Source organism: Nilaparvata lugens, chromosome 1, assembly GCF_014356525.2.
Source record: "Nilaparvata lugens isolate BPH chromosome 1, ASM1435652v1, whole genome shotgun sequence".
NCBI lineage: Eukaryota > Metazoa > Arthropoda > Insecta > Hemiptera > Delphacidae > Nilaparvata > Nilaparvata lugens.
Window position 1 is genome coordinate 24418897 of NC_052504.1, and position 14587 is coordinate 24433483.

The following is a 14587-nucleotide window of genomic DNA, read 5'->3' on the forward strand; positions in this document are numbered from 1 at the left end:
AAAAAAATGGCCGCCTTAGGTGGTGGCCGGCAAACGAGGACTAGACGAACTGAGATTTCAGCATACTGAGACCCTTCCAAACAGTTGATTAATGATTTTTCTTAGTCGAAATTCCTATAAGTCCACCGACTACGGTGGTCATTTTTTCCTAGGCGCAGGTGCAGGCGCGGATCCAGGACCCCAACCTGGGGGGGCGATTGGGGTGGTCGTCCAGGGACGAAACCCGTTCAACACCCCCCCGGAAAACTGTGTTTTTCATTGAAAACAGCATTTGAAAACTTAATTTTTTAATATTAGTGATTAAATCATTAAATGATACTTATTCCTGCAATCAAATGCGGAGGCCTAGCGCATTCAAGTTCTGTTTAGGGTTGTGGAGAGGTGAAAATATCAAAAGTCCTCACCACTACCCGCTGTTTCTAAGGGGGTGGGGGTGATCAAAGGTGATCAAACCATTTTTTGGTTTCTCTCATATAACTCGGAAACAATGCATCTTACAGACATGACTGATCTATACAAAATTGAAGCTTTCAGAATTTCCTAAACTATGTTTTTTCACATTTGTTTCTATATCGTTCATAGTTTTCAAGATATCCGCTCAGGTGTGGAATTTTTTAAAATAACCCAGTTTGCTTCCAATTTTTGGCTCGTATAACTTTTCAAAAACGATGGAAAAATCCTTGCTGATTATGAGCTCATAGAGCATTGAATTTTCTCCAATCTTATGTATAATTTCATACTTTTACGCATTTCCCTATGACTGTTGCAGCAGCTTTAATATTGAGTGTGAGATCTCCAGTTTTCCAACAATAAACAAATTGACAAAGGAATTTGGAGGGAGTAATTTGAACACCATTTTCAACTTTGCAGCTTTGTTGGAACTAGTTGGGAGGAGACACCTACCCCCTAAATTAGAGATGCTATAACAATGAAAGGAGAACTTGGAATAGTAAAGTAATACGGTACATCATATAAAGGAGAATTCAATTCTCTACTAACGCAACATCGAACATTTTTTTAGAATGTATTGTTGGAGAATTATAAGCTCTGAAAGAGCAAAAAATTGGATAGAATCCTATTGTATTCTTATACAATACAAACTTCAAAGTGGAAAAACAGTCACATTCTCTGGTGTGGTGACGCGTTTCGTGCTGGTGTTGCATACTAAGGTGCGTACAGATATTCGCGCCGCGAACATGAGCAATTCACTTTTAATCAGCTGACTATATCTGTATATTTACAGAAACGGTAAGACACAGATATAAAAAGCTTGGCATCAGCTGATTAAAAGTGAATTGCTCATGTTCGCGGCGCGTATATCTGTACGCACCTCTATATACAGTATATTAATTTCATACTGTATATACAAATACACCAAACAACAGCCAAACAATATTCTCAATGACCAAATCAACTTTTCCTCCCAACTCATTTAAATCCTCTTCCATCAACCGCCAAAACTCCCCTCCACCCCCACCCTGACCAAATACTCACCCTCATAACCTTAAATACTTTAGTTTCTGTTTTTGTGCTTGAGAATGAGCAACACCAGCACGAAACGCGTCGCCACACCGAAGAATGTGACTGTTTTTTCACTTTGAAGTTTTATAAGAATACAATAGTAATAATTCCAGTGAAAACAAGATGGATAACCAACAACGGATAAAAATCCTCGTACCGTATTTCAACAACTCTACACTTTCAAAAGCTGATATATCAAAAACTGTTAGAAGTATCGCAAAACTCCAGAACAACAATTGTGGAGAATTTATCTATAACTTAATATTTTGAATAGCTATACATGTCGGTTGAACGCATCGTTCCCAAAATATAAGCTCGGAAGCAAAAAGCTGAAAAATGCATTATTTAAACCACCCTCATCCCTTTAGCTTTAGGTAGGATGGGGACTTTTGATAATATGTTCTGCTCCCAACAGTCTCAACAAAGCTGTAAAGTCAAAAATGGTGTTCAAATGACAAATGAATGAATGTATTCGAATGAATACAACCTCCAAATTCCTTTGTCAATTGATCTATTGTTGAAAAATTGGAGATTTCACATTCAAAACTAAAGCTTCTGCAACAGTCATAGGAAAATGCGTGATAGCATAGCTACCTCTAATACAAGGCCCCGGCCTACGATATTGCAAGGTCGCAGTGTAGGCCTAGAATCTAATACATGATTGGTGAAAAAGATCAGCTGGTATGTTTAAAAAACTTTTCTACAATCATGTATTAGATTCTAGGCCTACACTGCGACCTTGCAATATCGTAGGCCGGGGCCTTGTATTAGAGGTGGCTATGGTAATAGTGTGAAATTATACATCAAATTAGAGAAACTTCAATGCCCTATTAGCTCATAATTAGCAAGGATTTTTCCCATCGTTTTTTGAAAAGTTACATTGAGCAAAAATAACAACAAATTTGAAGCAAACGTGTTTTTTTCGAAAAAAACACACCAAATCGGATATAATTATATCGAAAACTATGGACGATATAGGAATGCCTGAATGTGAGATAAATATGTCGTATAATGAGATAAATGACGGAAGGAAATTCACTAACCTTAAATTTTGTTTAGAACAGTCATGTCTGTAAGATGCATAGTTATATACGAGAAACCAAAAATGTTACCTTTGAACCACCCCCACCCCCTTAGACTGCGGAAACCGCAAACTTCATATTGTGTTTTTATATGTTAACCTCCTAAACATAAAAGTTGGGTCAAAAAGAGTCTTTCAAACTTTTCCTTCTATACCCTTTTTGGGCATTCTTTGCCTGGACTATAGTAATTGTAGTTTTTTCAAACAGAACTTTGAGAAGTGTGTTTGATCGGCCACTAGGATTATAATTATTATATAAGGAACTATAACCTGATATAGACATGGGAGTAGTACCTAACAATTTCATAACCCTATTCGAGTTTCAATCTATGCTACCGGTATTTTCATGAAGAGACTATTACAAATATGTGATAGTCCAAGTGAACCATCTGGTACATAAATGACCAAGGCTACTAAGGCTACATTGTGTTATTATAGTTGACAGTGGATTGAATAATAGAAACATCGATTATACATTCTCTCCAGATCATGTTCAAAGGAAGAAAATGCTGGATTATCTTTCACTATCGATACAGATATCTTTACAATGAATTCAAATGATGTTAAGAAATCCAATAGATGGCAAAAAATGGAAATACTTTCAACAATTGTTGAGTATACTGCTCAAGAAGTTTCGCAATGTATGAAGAATAAGGTAAGATAATAACAGTTTCTATGAAACATTGATTAGACTCTAGTAACCCCCTAGCTTGGAGAACCCGCCCATGAATTGTTGTATCGATAATAATTTATTTTTGTCAAATAACAATTACAAAACTGCATTAGACAATGTCAGAGTATTTAATAGAAACATTACAATAATAATTTGGGTTGAAACCCCACTCAATACAAGCTTATACCATCTAGAGGTAGTTCATAAGTAACAAATACAATTTTATACACATATTTTATTAGTATAATGTACCGTACAGTATTTTATAAGACATAAACATTTATAATGAAGGAGTTTTCATGAAATTCAGTCAAAATATAAAATCAGGTTGTCACTTAGAAAATTGTTTATTGCTTTTCTAAAACTAGGATTTTAAGGTAGATCTCTAACATATGATGGCAAATGATTAAAAAGAAAATGTCTTATTCCCACATTAGAATGGCTTCTCAAAGTTCTTGATAGCCTTGAGGCTATGTAGCTTGAGGAATATGTAGCCTACATTTCTATAGCTCCTCGTATTATGATAGTGTACATTAATGTTACAATCAAGGATGTTCCCTTCAATTTTATATACAACAGCAACGTATTATATACAAAGAAATGACAGTCATGAATCTAGTTTTGACAAATAACTGTTTGCAGTGTGCTCTCACATTTGATCTTTGGAATCAGTAACTTGTAATTACATTATCGTATGTGAATACATAGAAATTGAATAATTCACCCCATATGGGTGAATAATTCCGAATCAAAACTCAAAATCCCTAAGCTAATAATACTTGTAATATTAACTGATTTCACATAAATAGTATTAGCATAATTATGTTATCATTCATCAATGGAAACTTCTTCACCTATGAATTCTGAATGGTGCTCGCCAATGTAGCTCAAGCTGAGAATCTCGTTCACCAAATTTGGATGGGAGCTTGGCACGTTCTGTTGTCAATATCTCTGACTTTGATCTTAGAGGAAGGAGTGGAACCACCTCTTGGAAGAGAGCTGAGAGCGAGTAGTTGGTTGGTCGCGTAGTAGTGGTAGGCCTAGTAAACAGATCGTCGACGTTGACGTTCCCTCATAGCGAGCAGATACGCTGTAAATGCACTCTCCAGTTGATAGGGCATCAACATACCAACTTACTTGGAAGTACTGTATTCGAACTCGTTACTCGTTACCATGACTGTGATTGACTTCCCGGTTAGTGTACAAACCATGCCCAACCCCAAACCATTCCAACCATACCCAGTAGAATTCCTATAGTGTTATAATTCTTCAGTCCTCTACCACCTTGTATCCTATTGTCTTTTACTCCCCAACCGTCTTTCATCCTATACCCCATACTTCAATCTCAGCACAGGAAAATATCATTGCCGAGTAGGCAGTGGTGAACTATCATCCTCACCCCTCACAACTCTTCATCACGTACCCCAAAATCCTAATCTAGGCAGAGGGAGGAGACAACGCTCTCAGTGAAGCAGCAGCTACTCACTCGGCTGTCCCCAAACTAAAACGCAAAATGCCACCTTCAGAGAAAGATAACGGTTTAAGCCGAGCAAAGGTGATAAGGCTTGATATTAAGTGAGAACCGCGAATCCTCTCGGACCTTGCCTCGAGCCAACTCCTCCAGCAGAGTCTAGCCGGCTATAAGCTAGACATTCACGTGACAGGATAGTGAAACCATCATCAATAATATTGAAACAGAAGTTATCAATTTATTTTCATTGCGGATAATGCCCACATACACTTTTTGTCAGAGTTTAAATTGCTTACCTACACAAATAACTTTCAATCTCAAATTCTTTACAGACACTGATATTTTACAAGGTGGTGAAAAAAATGATTATGCGTGATGCTTTCAAACCGAGAAGAATATATTATCCTGCGGGAGTATCAGTTGAAACTATAGTGTTTCCAAACAAAAAAGCAGCTCTACAAATAACACAAGTGAAATTTTTGGATCCCAAAACAAAGGGATTAGTAAATTATGGTGAGTTTTTGCTTTATCAATAGTTCAACAAAATCAGCAAAACTATATGCTCTAGCATTATTTAAGAGCTTGCAGACAAGAGTACGGTACTTAAGAAACCCACTTTGCCTCACTATTCAAAATCAAATTCAAATTTATTCACATACACGAAATGATAACAAAAAGATTCAAACAAATATTAAACACAAAGTAAATTAACAGGCTACGTGGTGGAGTGAGCTAAAAAATAGGGGAGGATTTCTAGGGTTTCCAATTTTGGTTAGCCATATATACTAGAAAATCCTTCCATCCTCGAGAGAGTATAATATAAATCAGTAACTATAATTGACTATTATTATCGTAACGTGCACAGTATTAAAAATTTATCAAGCGTTGGAACACTGAAAATCGTGAAAATTATACCTGCGTTTCATTCAATAACCATGTGCTGACAACTGGTTTATACTGGTAATGGTAGGCCTACTCAATATAACTTGTGAAGGCAGCTATCAAATTTGTCGAATATTCTCATTTATATACATAGTTTAATGAATTTTGCAAAAAGAGAAATGGTAAGCTACGTGGTATATTTACCAAATGAGTGATTTTGCTGCATAATATAACAACAATAATGTTGTGAGCTATAGAGAATCATCATAGAGAAAAGATAGCATAAGACGATATCTCATGGTATAGGTCGTTTATGTCCCAAATTGCAAGCCGTTTTTTTGTTAACTCAAGCCGATTACTGTCGACAATTGTCTATTATCACTGTCTTGTTGGGTGTTTGTAGGGACAGTGTGAGAGAATACCAGCATCACATAGCTCCACGAAAAAGAACTACTAGGACTATCGGCTTGAGTTAACAGTGAAATTTGCAACCTACCATATTGTCTTAGCATAACTTATGCTATATTATTATTTTCTCTACGTTATTATCATGCAACGAACATTTTTTTCCAGTTGGGAAATTGGCTGAAGCTGAAAACATTGTTGAAAAATTGTTCAGAATGAATTCTGAATCTAAAAAAGAGCAAAGGTGAGAGAACGTTATCTTTTCAACTTTTTAAACATAAAGAACTTCACACAAACATATATCAAAAGCAACTTCAGGGTGAGTCAGAGAACTTATTTGAAGATGCGCATCTGACGGGACGGTTTCCCCCCCCCAGGCTTCCATATAGTCATTTGCCAGAATTCTTTGGTTTATAGAGCAATGGTTCCTTTCCAAAGAAAGAATCTTGCCGTAAGATCGCTGCACTCAGTGGTCCGAAGTGACTTCCACACTGTCTATGAAATTCCTCCTCAGAAAATCGTACAGGGACATAATTTGACTATGTTATGGAATAACTTATTCCAGAAGTGTGAAAATATCACTAAACTCAGGAATTTACATCATCCAACGAAACACCGGAGCTCTGGAAACATCGAGTTTGAGGCAGTTAATTGACCGAGCGAAGTGAGGTCTAAGATTCAAGTCAACGGCTTGACATTTCTCTTAATGTCTGAATGTTTAAATGTGTAAATGTTTAAATGTTTAAATGTTTAAATGTTTAAATGTTTAAATGTTTAAATGTTTAAATGTTTAAATGTTAAATGTTTAAATGTTTAAATGTTTAAATGTTTAAATGTTTAAATGTTTAAATGTTTAAATGTTTAAATGTTAAATGTTTAAATGTTTAAATGTTTAAATGTTTAAATGTTTAAATGTTTAAATGTTTAAATGTTTAAATGTTTAAATGTTTAAATGTTTAAATGTTTAAATGTTTAAATGTTTAATGTTTAAATGTTTAAATGTTTAAATGTTTTAAATGCTTAAATGTTTAAATGTTTAATGTTTAAATGTTTAAATGTTTAAATGTTTAATGTTTAAATGTTTAAATGTTTAAATGTTTAAATGTTTAAATGTTTAAATGTTTAAATGTTTAAATGTTTAAATGTTTAAATGTTTAAATGTTTAAATGTTTAAATGTTTAAATGTTTAATGTTTAAATGTTTAAATGTTTAAATGTTTAAATTTTAAATGTTTAATGTTTAAATGTTTAAATGTTTAAATGTTTAAATGTTTAAATGTTTAAATGTTTAAATGTTTAAATGTTTAATGTTTAAATGTTTAAATGTTTAAATGTTTAAATGTTTAATGTTTAAATGTTTAAATGTTTAAATGTTTAAATGTTTAATGTTTAAATGTTAAATGTTTAAATGTTTAAATATTTAAATGTTTAAATGTTTAAATGTTTAAATGTTTAAATGTTTAATGTTTAAATGTTTAAATGTTTAAATGTTTAAATGTTTAAATGTTTAAATTTTTAATGTTTAAATGTTTAAATGTTTAAATGTTTAAATGTTTAAATGTTTAAATTTTAAATGTTTAAATGTTTAAATGTTTAAATTTTAAATGTTTAAATGTTTAAATGTTTAAATTTTAAATGTTTAAATGTTTAATGTTTAAATGTTTAAATGTTTAAATGTTTAAATGTAAATGTTTAAATGTTTAAATGTTTAAATGTTTAAATGTTTAATGTTTAAATTTTTAAATTTTAAATGTTTAAATGTTTAAATGTTTAAATGTTTAAATTTTTAAAATGTTAAATGTTTAAATGTTTAAATGTTTAAATGTTCAAATGTTTAAATTTTTAAATGTTTAAATGTTAAAATGTTCAAATGTTTAAATGTTTGAATGTTTAAATGTTTTTATGTTTATATGTTGCGCATTTACGGTGTAACGCGGTAATAGATTTTCATGAAATTTGACAGGTATGTACCTTTTTAAATTGCGCGTCGACGTATATACAAGGTTTTTGGAAATTTTGCATTTCAAGGATAATATTAAAGGAAAAAGGAGCCTTCTTCATACGCCAATATTAGAGTAAAAATCAGATTATAAAATATTATTCATTATAAATCTGCTGTCGAGTTGACTATAAATCGCATGCAATGACGCATGCAATTCAATATCTCAAAGTAACTTGATAAAAAATCTGGTGTAATCTGGATAAAAATCACTCACACAACTTTCCTTGCCATTATGAAAATTGATCACCTGACGCTAGTGTGCACGCGCATCTCAAGTCTACTATCAAAGATTTGAGCCAGCTGGTTGCAGGGCAATAACGCTGGAAACACACGAGGTCTTCTATCTCTTCATAGTGAATCATTTAATAGAATCAACAGTTGCCAACAGTTTGTAATTGGATAATCACATTTTCTCGAATTCCGAGCTTATTTTTAATTTTAGGTGACAATGTTACTGAACTTTAATTGTAGATATTCTCATGCTGAATGTCTTCCACTCGAATTTTTTTTTTAAATTGTATCTGGAGCCAGATAATTGAGAATCTAAAATCAAACTTTGCATAGATGGGGCGGAGCTCCTGAAATTTTTACAGATATGGGACTTGTGGCAGTTGATAGAACTTATCGATGACTATTCTAGGTATAACTTCAATCAAAATCGTTGGAGCCGTTTTCGAGAAAATCGTGAAAAACCCTGTTTTTGACAACATTTTTGCCATTTTAGCCGCCATCTTGAAACGCATTTGATCGAAATTGTTCGTGTCGGATCCTTATATTGTAAGGACCTTACGTTCCAAATTTCAAGTCATTCCGTCAATTGGGAGATGAGATATCGTGTACACAGACGCACATACACTCATATATACACACACACATATACAGACCAATACCCAAAAACCACTTTTTTGGACTCAAGGGACCTTGAAACGTATAGAAATTTAGAAATTGGGGTATCTTAATTTTTTTCGGAAAGCAATACTTTCCTTACCTATGGTAATAGGACAAGGAAAGTAAAAATCTGGTGTGGCGCAATCACACAACTTCTTTCCTTGCCGTTATGAAAATATTGATCAACTGACGCTAGTGTTCCCGCGCATATCATTATCTACTATTCTAAGATCTGAGACAGCTGGTGACAGGACAATAGCGCTTCAGACACACGAAGTCTGCTATCTCTTCATAGTGAATGATTTAATAGAATCAACAGTTGCCAACAGTTTGCAATTGAATAATCCTATTTTCTCGCATTTTGAGTTTATTTTTAATTTTAGGTGAAAATGTTACTGAACATAAATTGTAGAAATTTTCATGCTGAATCTTTTCCACTTAAATTGTTTAGTTTTAATAATTGTATCTGAAGACTGATAATTGGGAATATAAAATCAAACTTTGCAAAGATGGGGCGGTGCTCCTGAAATTTTTACAGATATGAGACTTGTGGCAGTCGATAGAGCTTATCAATGAACTTTTTAGTTATGAATTTGATCAAAATCGTTGGAGCCGTTATCGAGAAAATCGCGAAAAACCCTGTTTTTGACAACATCTCCGCCATTTTAGCCGCCATCTTAAATTGCATTTGATCGAAATTGTTCGTGTCGGATCCTTATAGTGAAAGGACCTTAAGTTCCAAATTTCAAGTCATTCCGTTGATTGGGAGATGAGATATCGTGTACACAGACGCACATACACTCATACACATACGCATACACACACACACACACACACACACACACACACACACACACACACACACACACACACACACACACACACACACACACACACACACACACATACAGACCAATACCCAAAAACCACTTTTTTGGACTCAGGGGACCTTGATACGTATAGAAATTTAGAAATTTGGGTACCTTAATTTTTTTCGGAAAGCAATACTTTCCTTAGCTATGTTAATAGGGCAAGGAAAGTAAAAATCAGCAGCTGGGTAGACTATAAAAGGCATGCCTCATTGAATGCAAGTTTTATGCACTATTAAATAGGATGTAAAGAACTTATAACAGCTTGTTTGGGCGCCTAGATGTATTCTGGGTTTCTCGCGCTAAATATTCTGGAAAGCGTTATATGATAATTAAATCTTGTGTAAGCATGATCTGATCAAATAAATAGTTGTTGTATCAGTGTGGATGTGCATATGGTTTGGGACGTCGTTCAGTCATAAATGTTATTTATTCTATTGATAAGTTTTGTTCGTTATTTGTTATTATATTCTTTAATTTATATAAGTTTTAGAATTTTGAATTCTCAATTTGTTTTATTTTTACTTTTTCCATAAGTATTTGAAATCTTTGTATTTTTTATTTTTGAATTAAGTGGTATTTTTGTTGTTCGTATTATTTATTATTGCATAAGCTCGTATTATTTTTATCATTATTTCTCTTTTTTCATTTGTATCTGTACAATTTTTATTTTTAAGGAGACATATTTAGGGAAACTTGTTGTCTCCATTGTGACGAATAAATGAATGAATAAATAAAATAGTGAACTATTTATTGCGTGCCAAAACAGGCATGCAATTAATAACTAAAATAACATAGTATTGTCTCTCGAACTTTCTCTGCTTTGAACTTGGGCTGTCCTGTTGCCAGTATGTCTTGAAGGAGATTAGCTTTTGATGTTAGCATTTTTGAGACACCAACCCCAACAGCCATTAGCCGTTTTTACACCGATATCTCGCCGACATGACATACAGACAGGATTTACTCTGATGGACAGTATAAGAGGATGCTGCGGTTTATAACTGCGCAAGGTCTACTGTTCAAAGAACTACTAGTTCTGCCTTCTCCCCAGCGTTCAACTCGCAAACATGCATGCGTTCTAGGAAATTCTGACACCTGTCCTACACAATTCACAATTTTCAATTTTCATCGAAGAAATCAACATTATATGAAAATGTAGTTTCTCAACGAGAAACAGCCTCAACACAGCACAAAGCTCAATTAATTAAAATCTTTCAAAAGCAATCTAGCAATAAGGTCGGCACTCTCCATATTTGGTTTCATGAAGTTTTTCAAGACGAAAGCACACAGCCGAACGAATGCAGACGATAAATCCTTTCCAAGGTGTTAAGGGCCCTACACACCTACGGATTTGGCTCGCGGATTTGGCCTGTCTTGGCTCGGCTCGGGAGAAATCCGTGAGTGTGTAGGCGATTTTATTGCGAGCCGAGCCAGGCCGAGCCGAGCCGAGCCAAATCCGTCCAGGGCTACTGGCGCGACTCGGCTCGGCTCGGCTCGGGAGGAATCCGTGAGTGTGTATAGGCTCTCCCGGCCGGGCGCGCGTGTAGTTACCAAAAACCTAAATCGCTTAAAAATCGAGATAGAAAAATTTTGATTTCAGATTCGGATTCAGCGCCCTCGAATTAGTAAAATGGTTCGCGGGAGCTCAAAAATAGTCGAAAATGAAAACTCTGTGAGCACTTTAATGTTATTAATGAAGAATAAACATATTTCAATTTTTTATTTAATAAAAATGAACTTTTTTATGTTATTTTTGTCTACTTGTGGGAAATTTTATTGAGGAAGCTGAAATTGAATCACAATTTTTTTGTGTCTATTTTTAACAGGTTAATATTGAGTATGATAACCTTTTTCGATCAATGAATTGGCATAGTATTTTAAATCCTATCTTACATGAGATGTAAAGAGTTCTATACCGTACTTATTGGGATCTGGTTGAGGCTTTACAATATTTTAAGTATAGAGGGTTCAATTCTCTATCTACTGCTACGCTGTGTGAATTAAGAGTTGAATTAAGAGTGAATTAAGTGTATGTCTGTGTGAGAAAGAGAGAGAGATTGATTGATTTTATTGATAGTGTGATAGGTTTCGACAGACCCATTGCACAAAAACAGGATTACAAAATATATATCCAGATAATTAAACAAAATAAACGATAGTAAGACGAAAAGAGAAATTAGTAGATAATTGGAAAATGACAGATTAATTGTTATAATAAAATTATAAGATGGCAGAAAGCTCTATCCAGGAGGAAAAGAGAATAGAGAAAAATAAGGGGACAGGGAGAAGAGATGAAGAATAAAAGTAAAACATATATGAAAAGAAACTACAAATGAAGAACAATTACTTTTAAGTGGCGTTGAAAGATATGTTAATGAAACTGCACTTCAGCGGACCTCAAAAAGCTTACTGAATTCACATCCGTCAGAGAGAGAGAGAGAGAGAGAGAGAGAGTGTGTGTGTAGAGAGAGACAGATAAGATAACAATAAGGAGGAAATGGAAGTGAAAATGGTCAGAGTTGAATTCATATTCAACTCTTTTCATATTCATAGTTGTTTTTTGATTTTCTGATTTCATATTTGGATTCATCTTTTCAAAGTTTAAAATTTAAAAAAAGTTTTAAAAATTTTCATGTTCAGACCTAAACTTTCAAGTGTTCAAACACTTCTAAAATTCTTTCCCTTTGTGAGCAAAAAAATTATTATCTTATTAACCTAGTACGTTTGTACTATGATAATAGAAAGCTATATTAAAAACAGCCATAACTCCCTTGTTTTCGGGTTTTTGGAAAATGGGACTCACGTTTCTAAGAATTTGGGGTAGCTGAATTCAAATCTGAAATCAAAGTTCGTCTATCTCCATTATTGGACGAATTAAATTCTGGTGGAGAGTATAGATAGCGTTTTGTTAGTAGGGCAGGCCGGGCTCGCGTTGCTTACTACTAGTGTGAAGTGATTTTGCTCAGAGTCGTTCAAGGGAACGAGCCAACACAGGCCAAATCAGCGAGCCAAATCTGTAGGTGTGTAGGGCCCTTTAGAGTGCACAGACGTCCTTCCGTCTGCTCACGTCTGCATGCAGACGTTAGATTTTTATCCGTCTGTCTACATACGTCTGTCTCATTGCTGCGCGGGCGTTCGCCTTTATTTGAATCGCTGCAAGGAGTGAGAATGAATGTATAAAATTGATTTGATCAGTGAAAAGAGAATGATCAATATACGGATCCTATAGGCCTACATTGTAATAATATCTTATCTTGGTTCTGGTGCTTTATTTGAGACAGAGTCTCGATAAGAGTCTATGAGAATCATCGATATTTCTTATGCCTACTGTATAAAAATTGTTGATTTAATGTTACCAAAACCTAGCTTTTTTCCGTTATTCACTTATAAGTGAGCAAAGGCTATAATACTATTCGAATTTAAAAGATAAGAAATATCGTTAATCATGACAACTGCAATATCACAATTCCAGCCAAAATATCAAATAAATGTCAATTGTGGTATTTGAAGGCAGGAAGGTAGGTATCTTTTAAAATAATTTGTCTCCCCAAAATTCACCTCTACGACTTAATAAGCAATACATACATATTAACTCGGATAAAAAGTATACTGTTATAAATATGTTCAACTGAGGTAAAACATTCCAGCCAACATGAAATGATTGAATTGATGTTTTAAAATGCACTAATTGTACATGTGAATTTATTGCATCCAAGATAATTTGGGAAGTTTTATAATCCGAATTCAATTTTCACATTTGCATACAATAAGATTTCAATAAATGTTGTGTTTCCCTCACAGTAAGGTGTTACAGAGTGATGCAAAATCAACAAACAAAAACTGGCCATTAGATACTTTGAGATATTTCGCCCTCACAAACAGTGCTTCTTTAGAATACATCGGAGACAAAGTGACGTACTCTAAGAGAAGATTCAATACCTGGATTGTTAACACTGGTCTCAAAATACTTCAAATAGGAACTCCTTGGGAGGCAGAACTTTCAACCACACACGGCGAAATGAAGTAATAAGTCTCTTCAATTTCATCTAATGATTATTTATTATTATATTCATATTATTATTATTAATCATTTAATAATTAATTTCTAATAATGAATTATTTCAATTGTTTATATTATTATTATTTATTGATTTCATCTAATGATTATTTACGTCAACAGATAGAATGAATGATGCATGAAAAAAATATAATTTATCATGCAGATGTAAAAATATTTTTCGTGAGAGCCTCCTTCCTAAAAATGTCCTCATTATTTTGCAAAATAACATATAGGCCTACCTAATTGTTATGTTTGTAAAGCATAAAAATATGTTTATGAGGGTGAGAAAATGTTTTAATCATCACTGAAGAGAGAGCTTCCCGCGTGTGTTGTAATCAACCCGTCTGTGGACTGCGTTTACACAGGTTGTGAAAAACAAGTTGATATGTATAAAATATTTTGTATAATTATATAATTTATCTTAAAACACATTACCGGTACTGTTCTTCATTGATTCAGAATCAAGTGTAATAATAGTCATAATAAATATTTTTTGAAAGATTGAAGTCTTATCAGATACATCTATTCCACCCCCTAGGTTACCTAATAATTGCGAAGTATTACTACAACGCGGACTAGCTTCAGCCGGGTATGGGTCGGGGTCAGTAGCCGTACTGACTGGTGGGGATACCGGACCTACATTTCTCCCCTTATCCTGATTCTGTACCCTCTGCTTTTGTCGCGAGATATTCAAGTTTAAGGGAAGAGTGTTTCCCCGTGCCGTGTTGCCGGCCGA

The 14587-nt window shown here is 34.0% G+C and overlaps 1 protein-coding gene across 1 annotated transcript in view; it reads left to right on the forward strand.

Annotated features, from left to right (window-relative positions):
- LOC111053927 overlaps positions 1-14587 on the forward strand; it is a 43919-nt gene that overhangs the window by 11889 nt on the left and 17443 nt on the right. The window contains exons 4-7 of the mRNA XM_039423291.1: positions 3089-3257; positions 5079-5259; positions 6202-6277; positions 13593-13814. Of these exons, the coding sequence (XP_039279225.1) occupies positions 3089-3257; positions 5079-5259; positions 6202-6277; positions 13593-13814 (648 nt within the window). The remainder of the gene's footprint in view (positions 1-3088; positions 3258-5078; positions 5260-6201; positions 6278-13592; positions 13815-14587) is intronic.